Here is a 26537-nt window from a genome sequence, read left to right as displayed (position 1 = left end):
GGAAGGTCTCAAAGGCTGCCGTACTAATGAAAATGATAGAATGAATGCATTTTGTCATGAAACTGAAGTTTCGGTCTTACTGCCCAGTGTTCTGGTGTCTGACAAAATTTCCAACTTCACTCTCTGCACCAGCATTTATTTCAATAAGCTTATATGATCGTTTACCTTGACCATGTCACCATTTTAAAAAGATACTGTATCTACACATTGCTGGAATACACCTCAAACAAATGTTCAGAAAAGTTGATCATGTTGTATTTCTTATGATTTTATCACTGATCTAGGCAGTATAATGTTATTTCTGGTAGTATATTATATACCCATGCCCATATTGCTACATCCTATGACGTTCAACGTAAAATATCAGCCGTGATATTTCACGGTAAACGTCAAGATATGTACGATGAACGTCATCAGTTTTAGAGTTTTCCCGAACTACATTAGCAGTTTGTTGGTAAACAACGTAAACAACAAAATGGTTGCCGCTCCCCGCCTGCGAAGCGATGTCGCCGACGTAAAAACTAGAAGGGCTTTAAGGAGCACGGGTATTTCTGGTTGCAAAATACGGAAATATCACGTTGAGTCTTTAAATGTTTTCCCATGGTATTTTTTTAGTCAAGTTCTAGCAAACATTCTGCCGTTCGCACAGCGCCGGCACTGTGCACGGTCTCCATCGAACAGGTAGTGAGAGCGTGGCGTGACAGGGATGTCGTGCGCGCGACGACTGTTGACATGGCAACTCTAAAGGTAAACTAACAAAATGGCGTCCCCTCTCTGCGCGAGCTCCGTGCCGTACGACGATCGAAATCAGGATAGATTTAAAGCTGAGCAGTTTTTGATCGGTTACAGTTTTAAAAGCATATTGGACCTTAAAATGTCCCTTCTGTATGACGATTTTTGTATCCCGGTGTCTTTCTTCTTGGGTTTCATTGAGATATGGACGATGGCGCGCGTGATGTGACATCTTCGTCGTATACTTTATGAATGAAGCCTGTTCACATAAACAGTCTGATATTTATGCGTAAGGCGTAATTAAGTAAAGCCTCAAAATTAAAGGTTTTTGTTCTATTAGTAAAAATTCCCTAAAATTATGGGCATCGGTATATGATAAATCGGTTAATACCCAATATCGCCTGTTCCTTGTGTCGTATCAGCATTCATGTCATTTGTGCTGCGTCAGACACTGGACTTCGTCTCGTGTCTGACGCAGCACAAATGACACTCATGCTGATACAATACAGGACAGGCGATATTGGGTAATAACTTCTAAGTATTATAATTTATATAGATAGCACATTGATAGCTTCCCAAGTAAAAAATTCTCAGAAGAGAACCATTTATTATTTGATATATTGCAGCTCACACTTCTTTTGAGTTGTTTGAATTAAAAAATATAATATAGCATGTTTCATATGATGTACTGGTAGATATAATTATTTTATCACTTTTTTTGACAAGTTCTGTATAGCAAAGTTGGCAGCCTTGGACCTGATGTTTATCCTAGCAAAGCATGTACCTGCTGAAGTGGTACTGGACAGGCTTATACCATATATGGTAAGTAGTTTGAAGAATTTTTAGTTTTTCATACCATATATGGTTAATTATGAACCTACTGAAGTTGTAGTTGATAGGCCTATTCCATATATGGCAAGTGGTATGAAAAATCTGATTTTTCATTCCGTACATGTACCTTATATGGTGAAATATGCAAATGTTGCAGTGGTACTTGAGAGGCTTATACCCTGTATATGGTGAGCAGTCTGAAGAAGTTTGTCTTGCATACCATCTATGGTTTGTACAACTGCCTGCAAATGGCTTACTCAACAGGCTTATACTGTATGTAGTTTCATACCTTATACTATATCTACAGCAGTGAAACTCAACATACAAACACCATTTTTTGTATGTGGTTTGCCAAGTTCTAACCATAATATCATTTATGATTACTATACAGGAAAGTGAAAATAATTTGCAGAAAATTAGTATGTATGTATATGACAGTTAACTAAGACTAACTTCCACCAAAACAAATTCTAAACTGAATTTTCATTTCAGATATACCTGGTGAATGATCCATTTCCAAGGGTCCGTGCCCAGGCACTGAAAATTCTGACGCAGAGTTTGGCATTGGTCAAAAATGTTCCAAGAAGGTACGTTTCTGATCCCAGTGATCTCAACAAACTAAACTCTCACTTTCTAATCTGAATTACTGCTTTGCAGATTTTCATGTCACTGTTCTCAAGTAATCAGTTGCATTGACCATCACAAAGCGCATCTTCTAAGTTGTGCAAATTTAAAAAAGCAGAATTTCTCAGTGTGCTGTCAACAACAAGATTACCTGCAGTAAAACACAAGGGCTGCAAAGCATTTTATTTTAGAACATGATAATGCCAAGCAGTTATGTTAAAACTCTTGGGAGTATTTTAAGTTGTTTCCTCAGAATTTTTATTCTCCTCTGTTCATGATCCTAGTCATCATGACCAATTCGCTACAGTCTACCGAAACTGCAACAACAACAGTTTTTTTCTATTTTATTTTTCAGTGATGCAAATATATTTCCTGAATACATTTTACCAAATCTTGTAAGTGTCACAATTATTATATTCACTGAATGAGACTCCAGCATACATTTATTCATAGTATAAGACTTTGTTTATAATTTTCTTCATTTTCCATTTAACTTTGTGGTAGAAATCTTGAAAAAACATGCATGTATGTATGTAGTTTGTATGAGGATATTTCACCTATCTTATTGTGTGTAGCCACATCAAACCCAAGGAATACTCTATTTTAGTTGGCTTTAATACTGAGATAATAGGATGAAAAAGCTATTTAAACTCTTGGCATGGTAGCAGTGGTCCCACATGTTTATTTTCAATAACACAGTCAGACCTTTATACCTTGGCAGTTTGTTCAGCTTACATCATACAAACCTGTCATCATGTGATACAAGATTTCCCATTCCAACTTGACAGGGAAATTTGACCCAAGATGCAGTGGTTGCCGTCAGGGTAGCTTATGCTGAGAACATCGCCTCATTGGCAGAGACAGCACTGAGATTCCTGGAAATCACACAGTTAGATCACACAACACCGGATGAGGAATCAGACTCCATATTGGATCCCAGTGTACAATATCAGGTATGTTCATACAAAGTTTTGTACATAATGTGAATACTGAACATTACATCAACATATGTGTCAAAAATTTATCCCCAGGTTTTAATATTTTTCTGTTCTGTTTATATTCATTTCTGTCAGCTTTTTGTGAATTTGAACCAAACTTAGTTTTCAGTTACATCATAATTCAGTTCTTGTAAATATTTGCATGTCTATTTGTGAAAGTTATACTTTCAGTGAATTCCAGAAACTTTCACAGAGTTTTGGAAAGTAATTGTTAAAAACTGGTCTACGGTAGGTCAGGGCTTATTGTGGTTGTACTACCAGAGCAATATCAATACACATAAGATAATACGCAGTTTATGATTCTAGGCATTCTTCAGTTTGCAGATAATTTGTTCACCCCCGATTCCATGTATACAAGTCCACAATCACCATTGATAACAATGGGTTTTGACCAAACCATTATGGTGAAAGGGCTAGATTAAGTCATATGATTTACAGTCTACGATGAACTATTCTATCAAAAGGATATGCGGTAAAATTGAAAAACTAATGGCATCACTTAACTTGGAAACATGTTAATTTCAAAGGCAAACAAAGCCTGATGTATTTTTTGTCAATCGTTTATGTATGTGTATTTATTTTTCAGGGAAGCTACGATGCTGAGTTACAGGATTTGCATGAAATGATTCAACAAAGAGTTGTTACTTTGCTCTGTGATCCAGTGAGTAGACCAAGCTAAAACAAGTCAATTATTTGTGGAATTTCAAAATGTCTGTTACTAGCAACAAACTGATTTAGACATGTCTGATATTTCTACTCATTTGACAAGTGGATCAAACAATGTTTTTCAAAACTGATAAACTTGTGATAACTAATGTCAATATGTAATTAAAGACAAATCTGCCAACATTTTGCAGATTTTTTAATACACTGTATGTTTTGCTCAAAAGAAAACAAGAAAACCTCAATAGAAATGTGCAAAGTTCCCTGTAAAGAAAAACATCTTACCAAAGTGGATGGCAGTGTAGAGTGTATGCACGGTTGATAATCAGATTCTGACCATGTGTGAATATAAACTGAGGGCAGTATTGCATTTTCACACAAAACTACATCCTCTACGAAATAAAATTTTCAATGGACTTGAACAAATTTCATTTCCACTGTAATATCTCTTGCTCAAAATGAAATGCTGATTTAACTATAGCACAATTGTCAGTGATTATTTGTATTTTCTTTCCTCCAAGGAAAATATTGTGAAGCAGACTTTACTAGAGAATGGTATAACCAGACTTTGTGTGTTCTTTGGAAGACAGAAGGCGAATGACGTCTTACTCTCACACATGATAACATTTCTTAATGATAAGGTAAGTAAATCCAGTGTTTGGTTGACAGTAATTTTTGATAAATGATTACTTCTTTCAAATCGAAAGTTCTGTAATTTTTACACTACCAAAATGTGCAGTGCCATGCTATCATATGTCAATCATGAATTATAATCAGAGGAAATCTAAAAAATACAAACCACAAGACAAAAAACGTGATGTTTATCTATGACATACATGCTGTGCTGTAGGGAATTAAAATTTTACTTTTCCACATAGAGTTCTGAGAATCCATAGGAGAATACATGAACGATAAAATTGGAAGTTATTTTGCAAAAATGAAAAATATTCAGAAAGATGTTAGGATATTATGACAGAGTAGTGGACACAAATCTTTGAATATAAACTTAAGGGGTTTTTGTGAGGGCTTCTAGCTATGTACTCTATTTTCCTTACCTTGATGACTCCCTAGATTACTAGTGATAGATGTGAAATCCCGTCTGTTTTTAATAATCTTAACTTTTCCTGGTTTCTGTGGCCTTTTTACTTGCACTAACTTCAGTGTGTTTCTATGTTCACAGGATGACTGGCATTTACGGGGTTCATTCTTTGACAGTATCGTCGGAGTAGCTGCATACGTGGGATGGCAGAGCTCATCAATTTTGAAACCCTTGCTTCAACAGGTGAGACAGGCTGACCAGCATTACTGGTCCTATCTCCAAAGTTCACACTCAGAAAGCATTGCAAGAATTAAAACATTTATGTGTTTGTAAAATGAATTAGGTTTATATTGTGAACATGACTTGAAAGCTGAGGGATCGAGTACTTGACTGTATGGTAGGCAGAGTTACTCAGTGTGTTCGTACCTGTGTCATCAAGATAGATACTTCTTTTATTCAGCAAATTGTTGATTTTTAAAAATGGTAAGAAATGTGCTGTTTTAAAAAAAAAACACACTTCTACCTATGCAGTGATAAAGAGGGTGGATGTTTCATACCACAAAAACAGTTTCCCAACTTATTGCCATTCTCTTCGCTAGCAACCATTCCCCAAAACCATCAAGAGAAAACAGAAGAGAGATTACACAATGAAGTAAACATATTTGTTATTTTTATTTATATTTTTCATTCTAGGGTTTGAATGACACTGAAGAAGCAGTGATCTGTAAAACACTACATGCTCTCACCTGCCTTATTGAATTAAATTTACTTCAAAAGACAACTATTTTAGAGTTGTTTCAAGAAGTTGTTGTTTTCTTGTCTCATCCGGTGAGTATGAAAGTTGTCCATTTAATACTGTATTGTAGCTTATGGAGCTATAAAGTAATATGGCCAGCGACATTGAAGATCTTAAACTGTTGCTTACACTTTCCATAAAAAATGTTAAACTATTCCTTTTACAAATCAAGAATAAGACTCAGAGGTCACCTTGCAAAATTTGGTGCTGGAGAAACAAATTACCCAATATTTACTTGAAATTCTAAATGGCGGCCATCTGTGTGTTAACTCTATGGTGAAAAATAATAAATAAAATTTTCACAAAAATAATAGGATGAAAACTATACACTCCATGAGCTTCAAAATGAGCTGCCACAAGTGGTAGACCAAAAAAGAATTGTAAAAGTTTGAAAATCTGAATATCTGTCCTCGAGGCACATACAGTACGTCCGAGCTGTGTAATTTTCTGTCATGGTTGGAGGCGGCTTTTTTCAAATTCTGTTGACCAAAGCATTCAACTTTCAAGAAGACTTAGTATAGACCACAGAAATGAAAACGTGAAATGCAATTCCTAAACAGATATGATACTACTGTAATCAAATTAATGAAATGGTATTATTGTACTCTTCCGGAGTGGAACACAAGTTTGTTGCCAAAAGTTTGTAAATGCTTGGAGAAATTTAAATTTATATTAATATTAAAGTGACTTTTGATTGAAATAAACATTTGTACATCAGTGTCGTTATACAGCATTGAAATGCACAGACTTTGTTATTACACTGTTGTGTAACTATACTTTTCTCTTTTTACCTGAAATGATCATTTTTCCTTGTATCCTCAGAATTCCTGGATGAGACATGATGCAGTTGGTTTCATCGCAGCCATCGCACGGAGTTTCAGCATAGCTGATGTACATTGTAATATATTACCAACTCTGAACCGCTTCATAAAACAGCCTATTATTCAAGTAGACCAAGAGGTGGGTAGTCATCCTACTCACCCCCATTTTCATTGTTGTTTAGAATGATCCATATCTTCTTCAATTTGATTGGTTTCTTTCAGTGTCAGTGGCTGCTTTGGTATTGAAAGGCATATTTCTTGGGCTTCTTGATCATCAGTGGTATAGTTGATTTGGTAGTCTTCATAATTTTACATGTAAGACACTAAGCACTGCAACATGATTTCAGTAGTAGAAAAAGAAACTGTATTTTCTGAGCAAAAATACTGGAGAGTAAAACAAAAGGTAAAGCTAATGGATCTATAATTACTAAAGACACTTTTCAGCAATGGAAACCAATCAACATAGCTGTTACTGCTGACTTGGCCAGTAACAGCTATGTTGATTGGCTTTTGATTTTTTGAATTTGTGCATAAATGTTTTTCTTTGCCAGGTGATCTTGCTAAGTGTACTGAATGATCCTGTACCGAGACCTGTCTACGACTACATCTTAAAATCACCCATTATTGAGAATTTGTTTGATACGCTTCAAGACAGGCAACTTATACGAAACATCACCAGACAGAATCATGAACCCAACTACAATCCAATCGATGACAGCAATCTTTCACAGGTAAGCGCTCTGATGGTTCAGTTTGGAAATGATATCCTCTTCAGCATATTTGGAATCCTTTTGTGTCAGGTTTGTCTCTTACTAGAAGGTCAAGTTGGTCAAATCAAAAGTTTAACACATCTCATATGAGATAGAGTAATTCAAGAAATGAGATGAGTTGAAGACTCATGAAAAAATTCACTGAAATTGTTTTCAGTGACTTGCCTTACTTATATAAGCAGGTACATGTACCGGTACATCAGTGAGTTTACTTGATAGAGATGGTGGGTATCACAACAGTGTGTTTCACACATATTTTGCAGAATACAGTCATTAAGGTGCTTCGCTGATTTTGAATGGATAACCTGCCTATTCTGAACAGGGTTAATTTTATATAGATTTTTATAGTTATGTTGACATTTTACTCGTTCAAGAATTCAAAAAAATAGTTACAAGTTGTCAGTTATCATATTTTTGCCATTTGGTTTCCATGGTTTTGAAATTACAGCGTAGTACCTTTTCTGAGATCAGATCGTGGCTCATACAGGTGCATCACAAACTTATACAAAAAATCATACTTTTATGTTAGAAGTTCCTGGACCAAATATGATGCTGTCATGTTTTTTATTTATTTATTTATTTATTTATTTACTTGTCTCATAGTTGTTTCGCAAGTTACATTCACAAGGAATGAGTGTGACTGATGAAGATAAACTTCTAGAGCTGAAAGAACACATGATAAAAGTTCACAGAGGAAAATCAAAGTAAGTTGTAATGTCAGAGTAACAGTGATCATGAAAAAACCATTCAGGATTTCAGCTGTGTGAAAGCTTGATGATGATGTTATTTCATGGAAAACTTACCTGTTCACCCCAATTCCCTGTAAACAGGTCCAAATGCACCATTGAGAAGAATGGGTTTGGGCCAAACCATTGTGGCAAAAGGGTTAAATGGCTTAAGAACATATTCAGATCGTGATTTTCTGTGTCAAGAGCTCAAAGTGTGACGACTTCCTGGATAGTTTAGGACCATAAAAAACCTGCAAATATACGACTGACATTCTGCTGGGTCTTCTGGCAGATATCAAGATCTCTAACCCATCAGGTTGAGTATAAACTCTGTGAGTGTATTTTGTTAAAAGGATTAGAGTGGCTTTAGTGCTGACATTTTGAATTTTAATTTTCCCCCTCCAGCAATTCTGTCAGTGATTCTAGAACCCCCGATGAGGAAGTTCCCATACAACCTGGTATTATTAATATCCAGAGTTTAAAGGTCACGAGAAGACATGCCGATATGAAACCGGCCAAAGACAGTAAAGCTGATAATCAGAACCAATCCAGTACCAAAAAATCTGGCAAGAAGAAAGCCAACATAGAAAATGTCATGGTGGTGAGTTTGATGTTATTTTAAAAAGAGAAAGTTACCATGATTTGTGTATTCCATTCATAATTGTTGGAATTAAACCTTTGAGTACTTTAATTTTTCCCGCCAAAATAATAGTGCAACATTTTATAAATATTTATGAATTTTTCTGTAATTTTTGGCTCCCATTTTACACATATTGTGTGAAAAATTGAGGTTATATTTCCATAATTTTAGACCAATATTTATAAGTTTTCATTGGCTACAGTTGTTGATAAAAATTTTCAGGAAAATCTAACAAAATTGTCTAATTCTGAAAAAATTTTCTGCATTATATTTTATAAAGGTGACAAAAATTGGCTTTTGCACTCAAAGGTTTGAGGCAGAATGTGCCATTGGGAAACAATAATTTGCTGGTATGGAACTTGCATTGTACTCAATATGAAGCTTGTGCAGTAAATAAAGCTTTCACCATCCTGTTTTTGCAAAAATTAAAATTAATTATTCTCTATAAAGTTAAAACACAGTGACCACTGTGAGTTCCTAATATTTGTACATTTCAAGAAATTTGTACTTACTGGTACTTTAAAAATTTGCATAGCAACCTTGTGTTTAAAGGTATACAGTCACCTGTAATCTAAATATGCCCATATATGGTCAAAGGGGCATTCCTTGGTATTCAAAATGCCCATGTGAGGGTGCTGTTTTTAAAAAGCGGCCACCTGCTTAAAATCTGTGATTGGTTAGATTTTTTCTTTCCATGGTAACTGTGGCAAATTTGGAACAGGTGACAATATACCTTTAATCTTGAATGATAATTATAATTTTACTCTTTTTCTAGAATGAAGAATGGAAGAGTATGTTTGGTGCCACAGATGTCGGTAAAAGCATACAACCAGCCTTGAAGCCATCCCCTACACAACCACCAACACCCGAAGTGCAACTAGGTCAGACACACCCCCTGTCACAAACCCAGCAACAAGAGGGGATGCAGGGTCAGGCAACTCAGATCCTGTCCCCTGATGGACCCATCAGTATGTCACAGTTACAGGCCAATGAGTCAGGCTCACCAAAGAAGAAAGCCAGCGACACAAAGGTGGATTCAAAAACAATGATGGCCCAGCCACAAGGTATGATGTGTTTCCAACACCTGTAGTGTCTAGGTTGATCAGATACTCGTATTCAATGACTGGTATGTAACTTTTTCACACAAGTGATTAAAACTCCCTTACTTTGGCAGTGCTTTTCAAAATTCACACAAATTTTGTTGCTATTGAGCAATGTCAATATCTAAAACCTACGATTCTTTCCATGAGTCTAATGCACAGTAAAACTATCAGCTTACCATTTTCAAGCCATTTACTGGGAAGAACCTTATTCCCTAAAAAAGTGTAAGAGACTGGAGTAGTGTACTGCTGGATGTTATGTTGACTGAATCCCTGGACATTTTTTTCAGATTCCATGTGTTCAAGTTTCTGTTGATATTCAGTAACTCCCATTAAAGTCCTATACATGATAGGTGATTTCATACAAACTTTAACCTTCAATGTCTTGAAAGTACCGTTGAGTCTTGAAGCCTCTAATATGATGAATCATAAACTAGGAGGCATAGGCTTTCTTGGTTCCACCTTCAAATTGCAATACACTATGACCCTCACACACTAAAATGTTTCTTTTAGATAAGTTTTTCTTATGATTGCTGTCTACTATCAGTGTAACAATAAAACCTTCTAATTAGCAACACAGAGAAATCATTGACCACTTATTTCAAATGTTAATCAGGGTTATGTAGCAAGCATTTTCGATATGCCAGTGAATCAAAAATGATAAAATAACATTCTAATGGGAAAAATATTACTGTCCCAATAAATTTTTTTTAGGTTATACTGTAGTCATTATTTACAAATTTAGGGGATACATTTGCATGCCATGAAGATTTTGGATGACAGTTTCCTTTGCTGTCAACCCTTTTAGTACCAAAGTCAATTTTTGTTACCTTTACAGAATATGCCGTAGTCAAATTTTTTTCAGATTTTTGCCAAAATTTTGATAAAGAACTGTGTAGCCAAGAAAATGTGATTTCCATTTGGTCCAAAAATATCAAAAAAATTCATAAAATTTGTTAAAATGTTGCACTAAAATTTTGGTGGGAAAAATAACAGCACTCGAAAAGCTAAATATATCGCTGCTTTTTCCACTTAACAGCGAGGTTTGCAGGCTGCAAGTTAGAGCTGCGGAAACTAGTTCACAAGAAACGAGACCAGTATCTGAATGACACGGCCACCAAGATGTTGATAGAAGATGCCATCTTTGAGAGCAAACCGCCACCCCCAGGATGGAAACCCAAGGGTTTACTAGTTGCTCATTTACATGAACACAAAGCGGCAGTAAACAGGTGAGGTCAAAGTTCAATATGCAAATCTGTTATTGTATCAATGACATTTTGGTTTTAACAACAGGGTTATGTATGCTATCCAGGTTTTTAAACCCCCATTCAGACTTAATCCAAAAATCTAGCAACATATGTATATAACAATTGCAATTTCAATGTAAAACTTTAGTTAAACCCAATCCCTGGCCTTTTCAAAACCAGGGTTAAATGTTAAGCAGTTGATGCAGTCTTTGTTTTGTCCAACTTCACCAATTAAAGAATGATATTTGAGAAAAATGTTATTATAATATATCGTATCAAGAATTCTGTACCAAATCTAAGTGGTTGAAAAATGATTGTTGTAGTGCAAATCCATTGTTTCAAGGGATACACTGGATCTGAAGTATAGAATGGGGTGAAGGAAGCAGATGTATATGCCAATGAAGATACAAATGTCTGTTTACAGGAATAATTGTGTGTTTATTAGGACAAGTGTGTGTTACATGCATACATTTTTGTCCACAAGCTCAACATGAGTGGTTACAAGAACAAATGTGTTTATGTGAACAAAATGTGCATTTGACTCAAAAGTGTGTCTTTATTGTGACAGGTATGTGTTTCCTATGACCAGAGTGTATTTCCTCTGACATAAGGCACTGTGGGTTTACAAGTTTGTTTATGTGTATTTACTAGTACAAGTATGTGTTTAGGAGCTCAATAGTATTTGTATCCTGTGACGTAATCTGACAATTTCTTTGATTTCTTTCCCCAGAATCAGCATCAGTCATGATCACACCTTGTTTGCAAGTTGTTCAAATGACGGCACAGTGAAAATCTGGGACTGCCAACGACTTGAAGGGAAGAGTGTAGCCAACAGATCCCGCCAGACGTACAACAGACAGACTGGCCAAATCAAAACGGCTACATTCTTCAAGTCATCATACACCATAGCATCAGCCTCTGATGATGGTTCCATACATGTGTTCAGGTAATACAAATAATGTATTCCTAGATTTGTGAATTATCATGATCACAATCTGTGACACTGAGATATTTTGTTTTTATTGTTATTGTTGCCTAATGAATTCTGGTCTTGACTAGAATTCAAACATAATTAAAGCTGCAAGCAGCGTTGGCGCGGACCAAGCAGTTGCGAAGGTTGAAAGTACATGTATTTGCACTGATGATACTATGTGCAAAATTTGAGCTTGAATGATCTTTTGGTTCTTGTTAAGAAGAATATTTATCTTCTCGTGGTTATTATAGATTTTCTTGTGAAATCCAATATGGCTGCCAAACCATGCAACTGATCTGTATGCCTTTTGCAAACTTGATAGTACTCACACTAAGGATGATATGAACAAAATTTTAGTTTGAATGGTGGGGTGGCCGCTAAGAAGAATATTGATGTCCTACAAAAGCAATAGGGGCCCAACCCGTAGGCTTGGGCCCCTAACAATAACAGTGCATCTTACCTATGTCACAGAGCTGTGTTGACAAGCTAAACAGTAGGTGTTTCAACATTCTTTTTGGAATAGTGGAAGAAACTGAAGGTTACATTAAAAACAAATGGTGAGGAACTTCATCAAAAGTTTCAACTACTGACCCTTGAATACGTTATTCCGGAACAGTGAACGGTTTTACATGTCATTCTGTCTATAAATATTGTGCATCCCAACAGAAAACAACCCAGAATATGTTTGTTCTAAATCTGTTCAAGAAAGTCAAGGAGTCATGTTGTGTTTTTCATCTTTAGAATTGATCCAAGTACACCAAGGATAGGACTGTTGAACCAAAAGATATCTGACCCAGAAGAAGATGGCATTGTTGTTGACATGCACCATATGGAAACAGGTACCCACAATGCACTGTTCAACATGGCCGACTCTGTGTCTGGTGTAATCAAGGCAACATAAAAAGTTTCAAGATGTACAAAGTTACATCTTAACAGAATTAAATGAAAACGGTGCGATCAAGAAAGAATTTGCAAATTCATGTTCTGTTTTTCATCTTGAGAATTGATCCAAATTCAAAAAACATCAACCACTCAAAATTCTCATATATTGTTTTCTTATTTATTTAACTGCAGGATCTCAGTCCATTTTAGCGTATGCTACAGTTTACGGTTCCCTGATTGGTTGGGACTTGAGAGCTCCAAGTGTTGCCTGGAAACTGAAAAATGAACAAAGGCATGGTGAGTGACATTATGAATTATTCATTACTTTAGCTGAACATTTACATATTTCTTCCACTGTTGCTTATCTCAGATCATATAGTCTCAAGGTGCTTGTAGAATATTTTCATAAGGCGTGTTTCTTCATGACTTTCTGTAGGTCTGATTACGTCATTCGTAGTAGATCACAAACAATGCTGGCTTGGCGTTGGTACTAGCAGCGGTACCCATGTATGCTGGGATATGAGATTTCAGCTGCCAATCACAACGCTCACCCACCCAGCAGGTAAGAAATACACCAAGTATATCAGATAAACAAAATTGAACTTTCTGTCCATCATTCAAATTCCTACTGCACAATAACAAGACTAACAGAATGTGATCACAGTGTTTCAAAGGAGTGACTCTTCACTTCAGTAAGATGGAGAAAAATTGAAATCATATTTTTTCTTGTCTGTGAAGATGAACAAATGTATCTTTTCCAATCCACCTGGTCATTTGACAACTCAGAATCATGTATAATTTTCAATCATTTTGTAATTTTGACATCAAATAATCACAAAATTATGTTAATATTCATTATGTACTTGGATGTTCTTTGTTGGAAATCTGGAAGGGAAGATACCATTCTTTTGATGAAGACTATGACAAACTGCAGTGTTTGCAAGTCTGAACAAGCTATAAATCAGCAATGTTGTAATGCACCATATTTTTGAAATCAAAAGCAGTCAAACTTCATGTTTTTCATCATGTTTTCCATAGTTCGGCTGTACCTCTAATTGAACCTGAGGGGTGCAGTTGAATACATGAGACTATTAGCCCTCATATACTGATGGCATATGAGATATCATATACAGCTCTTGCATATATTTTAGCTTGTGTCCATACACTGTAATGTTAATGATTTCAGGTGCCAGAGTGCGTCAGTTACTCATGCACCCAATGCATCAGTCCTGGGTGATCTCAGCCGTACAGGGTAACAATGAAGTTTCAATGTGGGACATGGAGACGGGTGCCAGGCAGATGACACTCTGGGCCAGTACTACACCGCCGTTATCACAGTCACAACAGGTAAATAGGTTATCATCTGGGCCAGTACTACACCGCCATTATCACAATCACAACAGGTAAATAGGTTATTATCTGGGCCTGTACTACACTGGCATTATCACAGTCACAACAGGTAAATAGGTTATTATCTGGGCCAGTACTACACCGCCGTTATCACAATCACAACAGGTAAATAGGTTATTATCTGGGCCAGTACTACACCACTGTTATCACAGTCACAACAGGTAAATAGGTTATTATCTGAGCCAGTACTACACCACTGTTATCACAGTCACAACAGGTAAATAGGTTATTATCTAGGCCAGTACTACACCACTGTTATCACAGTCACAACAGGTAAATAGGTTATTATCTGGGCCAGTACTACACCGCCGTTATCACAGTCACAACAGGTAAATAGGTTATTATCTGGGCCAGTACTACACCACTGTTATCACAGTCATAACAGGTAAATAGGTTATTATCTGGGCCAGTACTACACCACTGTTATCACAGTCACAACAGGTAAATAGGTTATTATCTGGGCCAGTACTACACCGCCATTATCACAGTCACAACAGGTAAATAGGTTATTATCTGGGCCAGTACTACACCGCCGTTATCACAGTCACAACAGGTAAATATATTATCATCAGACAGTGTTTGAGAATAACTTCTCAAAGCATAGACGGACAGGAAGATCGGCTTTCTCATTATTTCAATCCATGATATATTTTGGTGGGTACGTTATTACTCTGATACAAGTTTCAAGACATGTAATGCCACAATGTATTGATTAATCATGCGAATCTTTCAGAACTTCTCAATCCAGATTGTCTTGTCACATTTGCCCATGATATTGCATTCACGACTGTAACCTTTCGTCAGAATTACCATACTCATCCGAGCATAAACGCCTGGTTCGGCAACACAAAATGACAGTTATATAGGGGAGGGGCTTATACTCTAGCAACCCATGTTTTCTGCTATGAACACTTAATTTATACAAATTTATGCACAATTATTGAACACTACTCGAACTTTCGGTCACTTTCAAAAATCGACACACGTCCAAAGATATTGTAAAGGACAAAAAATACAGAAAGATTTATATTTTCACGATCTTCATGAACTGGCATGCTTTGATCACATTGATACTGATAGACAACTATAGCCAAAAGGACAGCAAATCTCAGTGACGATTTCTGAACTTAACTGATAGAGTATTTGATATCGCTGTTTCAAATCAAGCTGATTGCACAATCCCTGGATAGACAGAAGTAAAATTTTTGTGAAATTTCCACTTCAACCATATCTTGACATAAAAATAAATTTGAAACAAAGACATATGCTGCAGATCAATAGCAATGTATGAACTGTGAACTGGCATGTGCATTGCCTGCACATAAAAGCAACTCAACATTCCAATATCAAACGGTCTGCATCTTGTGAAAACAACATAGCAGTAAATATTGTAATAGTCACCAGTAAATACTCTTCACCGATGAAAGGATAATTACTTCAAACAAATGAAATTACATGTGTAGAGGATGAAAATCAACATCGTGGACATGAATGGAAATAAACAATAGCAGATATAGATGTGACCTCAGAGTGGGCTATTCTATTTAGATAATGGGGAGGGAGGGTCACAGAATCATAAACGTACTGGAAAAAGTACTCTCCTAACCTTCCCTAGTAGGGGCAGATTCACAGATGTACAGCATTTTCAAAAATCCTCTGAAATCAGTGGAGGGGCTTATACATGAGCAGGGGCTTATAGTCAGATGGGTGAGGTTATTGAACAATCATTTAATAAGCAGCAACAAATTTTGCACCACTATGGTCCAGCTTGCAGGTAATATGCGACATGTGTCTCAACTAAAATCCAACACAATAAACAGTTCGAATGGTGTGTGTACATTACAAATATTACATGTCACATGTTTTGAGTCACCAATGCAATCATTTCTTCTTGACTTGCAGGCATCCAATCATGCTGTGAATGCAATGTATTGCAGTCCAGCCGATGGCAGTCCATTGTTACTGACTGCTGGCTCTGATATGAGAATACGCTACTGGGATCTGGCTTACCCACAAAGTTCATATGTCATCACTGGAGGTGCCAATGATCATTTGCATCAGACCGCCATTTCGTACAAGTAAGTAAGGGTGAAGAGAGAGATAGGCAGAGGCAGAGATTTTGCAATGAACGATTTTGTTACTGTCCAATATTTTTCAACTCTCCTGTTATTTGTAAAGTGTTGATTAAACAAAGTTGATGCAAGTAGAAATTTGATGCACATTGAAGGGGAACAGTCATCAGAATTGCACCTGCACAAGTTTCTTGTTTATAAACAATGTATTCTGTACACGATATCTAAATGCATGCATGATCATAGCTGCAACATTTAAATTATATGATGTAGATTATGACAGACATGTTTTAACTTTCATCAATCACCATCGTACCTTGGATACAGTGTTTACATTGGTCGTATGGGTCCCATACGACCTTTGAGCACAGTTCTGATGACTGTATCCCTTTAAAAACAAAATCAGTGTTCACACCTTACACTCAAGATTGAGGTACGGTATATGAATGGCCAAAATCCACAGGTGTCATAAAAGTATTGTGCACCGACATAGTAAGGCACAGAACTAACTCAATCTGTATTGTGACTTTCGTACTAGTAATATGGTGCACATTGTTTTCATTGCATTTCAGCTGACATAATCTTGGCCTAATCAAACAGTTGGATGTCTAAGGTGTATTTCTGTTCTTGTGCAAATTCAGCATATCTTGCTCAGTGTGTGCATTAACTATTAACTTGTCAGTTTTATGAATTACCGACTTTGTTTCGTTTGTAAGAGGACAGCAAAAGACAGCATTTCAGAAACATTACATGTATCTACAATTCCAAAAGCTAAGCAAAGAAATTGTTCATGAAATAGCTTTCAAGATTCCCAGGGCAATACAATATTGAATGGAGGCCAATGCTCTGTCTTTTCCGTTTCAGACACAAACTTGTTGACGGCACTGAGGTGATCCAGGAGACCTATGCCAAACAGAGAGTGTCTAGCAGTAGTGAAGATCCACCAAGACGCGGTCCTGACCCTGTACCAGTGGGACACCGTGATTCAATCACCGACATTGCTGTCTTTCAAACCACGCAGGGTTTCATAGCTTCCTGTTCCAGAGATGGGGTCATCAAAATATGGAAGTGAAAAACAAATGATAGAAAACTTTTATATCGTAGATATATCACAGTGTCGATGTACTATGTTGTTCCAATGGTCAAACAAATCCATTCTGTGACATACATGCCCATATGTAGCTACATGCCCGTATGTAGCTCAAATAACTACTTACCTTATGTGGAATGAAAGATAGTTGAAAAAGCCTGCATTTCCTTTTATGGTAAAGGCAGCTGCAACAACAATTACCTTATATGGTATGGCAGGGAGTTCAAAGGGCATGCATTTCCTTTTATAGTAAACAAGGACAAGAGAAATACATTTTTAAAGGGACAATTCATAAACTTTAAATATGTTTCTGCTGAAACTTCAGAAAAATTTAAATCGGCATTTCGATTCAAAATTCATGATGTTTATTTCCTTCTGAGTCAAAGAGACACACATATGTCTCCGATAAATTCAATATCAAGGTATACCTACTTCTCCTGAACATGCAAGATTTTTGAAATCAAGAAGTTGAGACCATCAGTTACCAAGATGCAGTGTGTTGGGTTGCAATCAATGACATTTCTATGCTAGTGTCTTTGGTTGTATTGGCATACAGCTAATCTATTCAGCCTAATTCTTATATGTCAAGAATTTTCATGTCGTTGCTGACTTGTGCCAGCAAAATGGTCAATTATATGCTTGAATGTAAGCGAAATCTGCAAAGCAAGTTTATTTATTTGAATTTCAAGAGAAAAAATGGGAAAAACTTTTGATTGACATGGGGTCACTCAGGATCATTGACCTTACAAATACACTGGAGTAAAACAGTTTAAACAGGAACTTCCCCCATAAAAGCCAGATTATCGTAAAGTCTAATGCAAATGTAAAAAAGCCACGCTACTGATCGGACATGCTGTGTTTGGTCCCAGAATCCCATGATTTTGCCATGTTTCAGGCGTTCATTGTCATTGAATCTTGCATATGATGTCTGTGAATATGTAGCGACTAAACTTGAGTCAAAAATAAACTGAAAAAATGTTCTGTTTTCTGTTCGAGAACGCATGTATTTCAAAATGTGTTCCCAATATGACCATTTGACCCCTCTTTGCATATGTCACAAAAGTGCCCATCATGATTATTCAAATTTATCATACGGTCAAAGCGATGTTATTAGAATTCAAAAACTCCCACCCAGTGTATGCAAATGGCTCCGTCATCAGTAATCCCATATTGTGCGCCCACGGTTCTGTAACTTCCCATTTAACTTTAATATGCAAGGCTTTGCTGGTTTTGGTCCCAATCAGTTTGCAATCAGTTTGGGCAAGATGTTTTCTGCAAAGAACATAAAACTTTTAGTTCTTTAACTCCATTAAAGCTAACCTACCTACCTGTTGGGGCTTTTCATAAAAAAATGACCTTCTAGGAGACTGTAAGTCATGAAAAGGTCAATTTCATACTTTCATATAAGCTAATTCTGCAAAGCAAGTTTATTTATTTGAATTTCCAGAGAAAAAAACGGGAAAATATGGCCGTTTTGGGACTTTTCTCCGCTCCGGCAGACCTTTTTTCCTTACGGGTACCCCAAAAAATGCCCTCACGTGGCCTAGTACTCGTCTCTGTTTCCTTTAGAGGAACTTTACTTTCTGAAACTAACTCCTCAAACTAACTTAACACATCCATAGGATTGTGACACAGTTTTAATCACGTTTCTCTCACATGTTAATCTCAACTTAAACAAGAATTTCTGCATGTCGGTAAACTCATGCAAACTATGGATCACGAAAGTACTCCATATGACAGTCAACTAGATTATCTTTACAAAGTTTCCATCGACACTGGGGAGCTAAAACTAATTTGTCACCAACTTTTGGAATCTTAAGTGTTGCTCAGATTAGAAAACTCAAAATCAGGTATACTTTCTGTACATTCTATCTTTGTGGTTAACAAAAGCACTTCGCATGACAGTGAACTCACTCATTTATACAAATAGTCCAACTACGTATACACTTGAAAAAGTTCAGACAGGGCACAAAAACAAGCAACGAAACAGACAATTTTCTGCACTTTGGATTGACATGGGATCACTCAGGGTCATTGACCCTACAAGTACACTGGAGTAAAGGAGTTTTCGGCATATAATGCTCACCCTTTTGGTCTCCATTAATGAGGGAAAGATATCCGATGGTTTCGTCGCTAAATATCTTCTAAAAGCAATGCAAGTTTTTCACTGCACCTACCAATAGAGGCCTTTCTAAGAGGTTTTGTGTCAGAAAAGGATTATAAATATGCTTGAATATAAGCTTGAAATGCTCAGAAAGTTTACTTATTTGAATTTTAAGAGAAAAAACCGGGAAAATTTGGTCATTTGGGGACTGTTTAGCCACTCCGGCGGAGCCTTATTTTTTGCCCTGGGTAGCATAAAACGCCCTCGCACGGCCACGTACTCGCCTCTGCTTTCTTGCGAGGGACACCAGTTTCTGACGGGTGTCTGTAAATGTGGTAACTAGCCATAACGATCAGTAACGACCAGAAACGAGCAGTAACGAGCAATAACGACCTAGAATTAGACAGAACGAGCCAATAACGATCCGTAACGAGCCAAAAAAATTTGATCTGTCCCTAAGTTAAACTACAAGCGCAGTTCCCGCCAAGCTTAGAAATCACGCCCTCTATGACGTTTATTATTACCAAAAACCTCTGCAACAGTGCTCATGGAGTAAGCAATAACGAGCTAGAAATAGAAAGTACGAGCCAATAACGAGCAATAAAGAGCAAAATAAAAATGATCTGTCCATAAATTGAACTACAACCGCATTTCCCGCCTGTCCTTGAAATCCCGCCCTCTACGACATGCTTTGTACAATCTCGAAACCTCTGCGGCAGTGCTCAGTAAACACGTGGCGTACCGGTACGAGTGAAGCCCGATAAACATTTTTCGAATAAAAAGAAATTCACATTTATTTATGTACTGTTGATATAAAAAATACAGAAGAGTCAATTCCCAGAGAGCTCATAAACTTGAGTGCGCGTAGTATCCGTTTTGCATTCATGAAACCACATTTGCCTGAACTCTGAACCTTGCCGGCGATCATGGTAAGGGACTGGAGAGAGATTATGAGGGTAGGGCCCCATTTTAAAAATTAAATCCGGAGTCTGTTGGGCAAACCATTGGTAAATTCCCCGACAAAACTTGCGATATCCCTATATTTGTAATGTTTGTCAATTACAATCTGGTGTTTGGAAGTGAAGATGTGAGATTTAAAAATTAATATGTGAATTTCGGGCCAAAACTACAACCTCACTTTACATGGCAATCCAGGGATAAACTATAAACAATTTTTTCCTTACAAAACCACAGGGGAAAGAAATTAGTCCCCCGGGGTGGGGAGGGAGGGTTTTTTGTGCAACTGTTTCCTTTATTTGATTTTATTTTGATTATTTTCAAAGGATAAAGCTACTCTTTAAAAGGTTCTCGGTATGTTTTTTTGAGTATGTAAATTGATGTGCGTCACTATTTTTCATGGAAACACGTTTGAAGTTCACAATTCACTATTTTTTCCTCAGCGTCATGTTGAAAAACATCAGCCCTCCCGTCTTATAATTTCTTTTCCGTCCCTTAGCATGAGTAATCCATTGGGGAAAAGATCATATTTTTTGGGCTCTTTATTGCCCCTTATTGGCTCGTTCTATCTTGTTCTGGCCCCTTATTGCTCGTTATTGCTCATTACTGCTTGTTTCTGGTCGTTATTGACCGTAATTGCTACGCTGCAGCTCGTTACTTGTAACAGGCTGCACCATGTCCAAACATGCCGTAGAGGGCGGGATTTCCAGGATTGGCGGGAACTACGCTTGTAGATTAATGTGACAGATCATATTTTTTTGGCTCGTTATGGCTCGTTATTGGCTCGTTCTGTCTACTTCTAGGTCGTTATTGCTCGTTACTGCTCGTTTCTGGTCGTTACTGGTCGTTATGGCTAGTTACCACATTTACAGACACCCGTTTCTGACACTAACTCATCGCCTCACTTTACACATCCGTAGGAGCATGTAATGAAGCAGATTTTTATCAGGTGTCTTTCACCATAGACAGTAGAGGGGGAAGATCCCTATACCTTTACTGCCAATGGTTAAACAAAAATTTCTGCATGTTGGAAAACTAGAACTCGGGTACAACGTACCCTGCCGACTATGAATAACCAAAGTACGGGTGGCCCTAAAACGGAAGGGGGAAGGGGGAAGGGGGCTACAAAGGGTTTATGACCCTAAAACGAAGGGGGAAGGGGATACGAAGGGCTTATGACCCTAAACGAAGGGGAAAGTGGGATTACGATAAGATTATGATATTCACATTCTAAGTTGATAAAACTAGGGTAAAACTATGTAAAAATAAAATATTGTCCTGACTATGATAAATATGAAAAAAAAAAAAAATATTTTGCATAATATACAGCCACCACCACAACATACTAAAGACGGGGGCTATAACTTTAACTAATGCCAGGAAGGTGGACATGATATTCTTAGTGTCAGTAGAGAACACTTTGATAATAATATACAAAAAAGAAATATTGTCCTCAGGCTTAAGGGACTGATGTTATAAGAAGAAGGGGGGGGGGCTATGTGTACAATGTATAATATACAGGCACCTCCACCATACTGAAGACATGGCTTATAACTTTAACTGATGCCACGAAGGGGACATGCTATTCTCAGTGTCAGTAGAGAACACTTTGATAATAATATACAAAAGAGAAATATTGTCCTCAGGCTTAAGGGACTGATGTTATAAGATGAAAGGGGGCTCTGTGTACAATGTATAATATACAGGCACCTCAATCATACTGAAGACATGGCTTATAACTTTAACTCATGCCACGAAGGGGACATGATATTCTCAGAGTCAGTAGAGAACACTTTGATAAAAAGATGCAAAAAAGAAATATTGTAGTCAGCCTTAAGGGACTGACGTTATAGGGCGAAGGGGGAGGACTTTGTGTATAATGTATAATATACAGGCACAGGCACCTCCAAATTAGTGAAGACATGGCTTATAACTTTAACTGATGCCACGAAGGGGACATGATATTCTCAGTGTCAGTAGAGAACACTTCGATAAAAAGATGCAAAAAAGAAATATTGTAGTCAGCCTTAAGGGACTGACGTTATAGGGCGAAGGGGGGCTTTGTGTACAATGTATAATATAAAGGCACCTCCACCAAACTTAAAATTGGGCTTACAACTTTCACTGATGCCGCAAAGGGGGACATGATATTCTCAGTGTCAGTAGAGAACACTTTGATAATATATACAAAAAAGAAATATTGTCCTCAGGCTTAAGGACTGACGTTATAGGGCGAAGGGGGGGGACTTTGTGTATAATGTATAATATACAGGCACCTCCACCATACTGAAGACAAGGCTTATAACTTTAACTAATGCCACGAAGGGGACATGATATTCTCAGAGTCAGTAGAGAACACTTTGATAAAAAGATGCAAAAAAGAAATATTGTAGTCAGCCTTAAGGGACTGATGTTATAGGGCGAAGGGAGAGGGCTTTTTGTACAATGTATGATATACAGGCACCACCACCATACTTAAAATTGGGCTTATAACTTTCACTGATGCCACAAAGGGGGACATGATGTTCTCAGTGTCATTAGAGACTACTTTGATAATAATATACGAAAAAGAAATATTGTCCTCAGGCTTAAGGGAATGATGTTATAAGACGAAGGGGAGCTCTGTATACAATGTATAATATACAGGCACCTCCACCATACTGAAGACATGGCTTATAACTTTAACTTATGCCACGAAGGGACATGATATTCTCAGAGTCAGTAGAGAACACTTTGATAAAAAGATGCAAAAAGAAATATTGTAGTCAGCCTTAAGGGACTGACGTTATAGGGCGAAGGGGGAGGACTTTGTGATAATGTATAATATACAGGCACAGGCACCTCCAAAATAGTGAAGACATGGCTTATAACTTAACTGATGCCACGAAGGGGACATGATATTCTCAGTGTCAGTAGAGAACACTTTGATAAAAAGATGCAAAAAAGAAATATTGTAGTCAGCCTTAAGGACTGACGTTATAGGGCGAAGGGGGAGGGCTTTGTGTATAATGTATAATATAAAGGCACCTCCACCATACTTAAAATTGGGCTTACAACTTTCACTGATGCCACAAAGGGGGACATGATATTCTCAGAGTCACTTGAGAACACTTTGATAATTATATACAAACAAGAAATATTGTCCTCAGGCTTAAGGGACTGATGTTATAAGACGAAGGAGGGGCTCTGTGTACAATGTATAATATACAGGCACCTCCACCATACTGAAGACATGGCTTATAACTTTAACTGATGCCACGAAGGGGACATGATATTCTGAGTGTCAGTAGAGAACACTTTGATAAAAAGATGCAAAAAAGAAATATTGTAGTCAGCCTTAAGGGACTGACGTTATAGGGCGAGGGGGCTTTGTGTATAATGTATGATATAAAGGCACCACCACCATACTAAAATTTGGGCTTACAACTTTCACTGATGCCACAAAGGGGGACATGATATTCTAAGTGTTAGTAGAGAACACTTTGATAATAATATGCAAAAAATAAATTATCGTCGTCAGGGTTATGGGAGTTATATTATAGCACGAAGGGAGGGCTGTGTGTCTAATGTATAATATACTGGCAAATGGTTATGATTGTCAAATATACACCATTTTGAAAGCATGTAGTGTCATCACAGGAAGACTGTATGACATTATTGACAGTATTACAGTTAGAAGATGGGTGTCGACGCTAGTAATATGTCAATATGATCATATTTTAAGTCCCTTAATCTATATCCAAAGAGCCATACCACAACCAATAAATTATGTGATATGTACACGATACTGACGGAGCTATTTTGTGTAGGAGAAGAGCCTAGAATTATAAATAGGCCCTAAGGAAATAATTCACCTGTTGTAAAGAAGACCTTATGCTGAATAGAAATTAGTCTGTTTTACATGCAACAATATGTCCAGGGAAGTTATCATATGCGGAGGAGATTATATGTTGTTCATGCAGAGAAGCTAAGATGTCATATTAGTTGTGTTTCGTTGAATCTCAACAATTCACCAGTGTATTACAAATGTATGTAATGTACTTGTAAATATTTTTGATGTAGCAAATGTAAATATCCCAAGGTATGAAGCCGCAAAGTATTGCTTCTTTGGGGGGGGGGGGGGGGGGTTATAGCATACAGAGCAGCGTAATCAATCTTATTACATTAGTTAGAGTACTGTAGCCAGTCTCCATGTGAGAGCATGAAAACATACATTAAACTGATGTCCGTATAAAGTAATGCATAACTGTGTATTACATGTATGCACTATGTGTACATCAGTACATCAGAGAGACCACAACATTGTGAACAATGTTGTGACTGTTATTTATATCAGGCCTAGGTAAGAAATATTAGCAAAGCGTACGGTCCATATCGCCAGGATGGAATTCTAGATAGCTAAGCTACGAAGTCCCACCTATGAGATGTAAAACACAGATAGTTGATGACAAAAGCTAGGTTGTCAAGACGCAATTTTGACGATTTTTCCCGTCATACATGGCGTTTCAACATGGCGGCCTAGGATAACGTCGATGCGAAGGCAGCAGTCGTGGTAAGTTTTTACCGTTATTTTTATGTTTGAAGTGAGAAATCGTGAAAAAATGTATCGCCTTCCGGGTCAAATATCATGGAAAATGCCCTCGTGAAGTATTTTTGTCGAACGTTTGGTATTTTTAGAGAAGATAGATGTTAATTGCGGACTGCTGTGGGTCTACCAGCAGATCTGTGCGATTTTGCAAATACTAATAGGAAATAGAGCAAACTTTGCATGAGTACCATTTATAAGCTAGACCCTGCACATACGGTAATCTCAAAGATCAGATGGTAGAAGTCGCATGTTGTATACGACCAAGTCAACGAGTTGAGATCTTAAATTGCACTGCACTGCACCATACCGTGTACCATACTTGTACTGATACGCACGTGGTTTTCTATGGATATCGCACAGATCTGCTTAGCAGACCCACAGCAGTCCGCAATTAACATCTATCTTCTCTAAAAATACCAAACGTTCGACAAAAATACTTCACTAGGGCATTTTCCATGATATTTGACCCGGAAGGCGATACATTTTTTCACGATTTCTCACTTCAAAACATAAAAATAACGGTAAAAACTTACCACGACTGCTGCCTTCGCATCGACGTTATCCTAGGCCGCCATGTTGAAACGCCATGTATGACGGAAAAATCGTCAAAATTGCGTCTTGACAACCTAGCTTTTGTCATCAACTATCTGTGTTTTACATCTCATAGGTGGGACTTCGTAGCTTAGCTATCTAGAATTCCATCCTGACGATATGGACCGTACGCTTTGCTAATATTTCTTACCTAGGCCTGTATATTAAGTACAAATAATGTAAATCTTTGTAAGCGCATACATAAATTTATAAGTCCCTTCATTTAGGTCACTTACACGATCCTATGCACGAACACATAGAGAAGGTGAACATATATCCCAGAATCGTAAAAACCATACTTCGGCATTCCGTAAATTTCACATATTGATCTCTAATACCACTGTTTATACCATATTATCCGTCAGATTATAACTGCAAGTCATTTGCCACGTACAGTCTTGCTTGTATATGGTGCATTGTGCACATAGAGCACAATATTTCATTCCTGCCTATTGTTATCAACGCGATCTCTAACATAACTTTCAATATCATTTTCTTCAGGGCATTGATAGAAAGTAATTGCTCTCTTTAGTCTGGCGATTGTATATCGTGCATTGTCCCTCACATCAGAGAACAATATTTCGTTTTCGAATCTTGTTATTAAAGTGTTCTCTACTTAAACATTAAAGATCATTTCCCCTTCATTGCATAAATGATTGATATAGGCCCCACGATCTGTATTGTGCTAGAACTTTTACATATTGCATTGTATGTAGCCCCACCTCTTTCCTCCTACACCATAAGTCCATTAAGCATGAGGACAAACTTTTTCTTTCTTTTTTTTCCTCTTTGTCTTATAACACCAGTCCTTTAAGCCTGAGGACAACATTTCTTTTTTGTATATTATTATCAAAGTATTCTCTACTGACACAAAGAATATC

General features: G+C 37.2%; 1 protein-coding gene across 3 annotated transcripts in view; it reads left to right on the top strand.

The window, feature by feature from the left end:
* The window catches only part of LOC139137458 (phosphoinositide 3-kinase regulatory subunit 4-like), a 28901-nt gene extending 10486 nt beyond the window's left edge, over nt 1-18415 (top strand). For 2 of the 3 annotated variants that reach the window (XM_070705571.1, XM_070705572.1), the window contains 21 exons: nt 1459-1554; nt 2056-2150; nt 2543-2582; nt 2976-3140; nt 3772-3846; nt 4370-4489; nt 5029-5130; nt 5581-5715; nt 6506-6643; nt 7056-7235; nt 7878-7978; nt 8408-8603; nt 9418-9706; nt 10782-10971; nt 11720-11935; nt 12704-12801; nt 13037-13141; nt 13281-13406; nt 14031-14191; nt 16157-16332; nt 17191-18407. In XM_070705571.1, the coding sequence (XP_070561672.1) occupies nt 1459-1554; nt 2056-2150; nt 2543-2582; nt 2976-3140; nt 3772-3846; nt 4370-4489; nt 5029-5130; nt 5581-5715; nt 6506-6643; nt 7056-7235; nt 7878-7978; nt 8408-8603; nt 9418-9706; nt 10782-10971; nt 11720-11935; nt 12704-12801; nt 13037-13141; nt 13281-13406; nt 14031-14191; nt 16157-16332; nt 17191-17398 (3012 nt within the window). In that variant the 3' untranslated portion in view covers nt 17399-18407. Of the gene's footprint in view, nt 1-1458; nt 1555-2055; nt 2151-2542; nt 2583-2975; nt 3141-3771; nt 3847-4369; nt 4490-5028; nt 5131-5580; nt 5716-6505; nt 6644-7055; nt 7236-7877; nt 7979-8407; nt 8604-9417; nt 9707-10781; nt 10972-11719; nt 11936-12703; nt 12802-13036; nt 13142-13280; nt 13407-14030; nt 14192-16156; nt 16333-17190 lie in introns of all 3 variants that reach the window. The other variant, XM_070705570.1, reaches the window with a different exon arrangement.
* The last annotated feature ends 8122 nt before the right edge of the window (nt 18416-26537 follow it).

The sequence above is a fragment of the Ptychodera flava genome, chromosome 7 (genome assembly GCF_041260155.1).
Source record: "Ptychodera flava strain L36383 chromosome 7, AS_Pfla_20210202, whole genome shotgun sequence".
NCBI lineage: Eukaryota > Metazoa > Hemichordata > Enteropneusta > Ptychoderidae > Ptychodera > Ptychodera flava.
The sequence above is the reverse complement of the archived record's forward strand: the minus strand, read 5'-3'. Positions and strand labels throughout refer to the sequence as shown.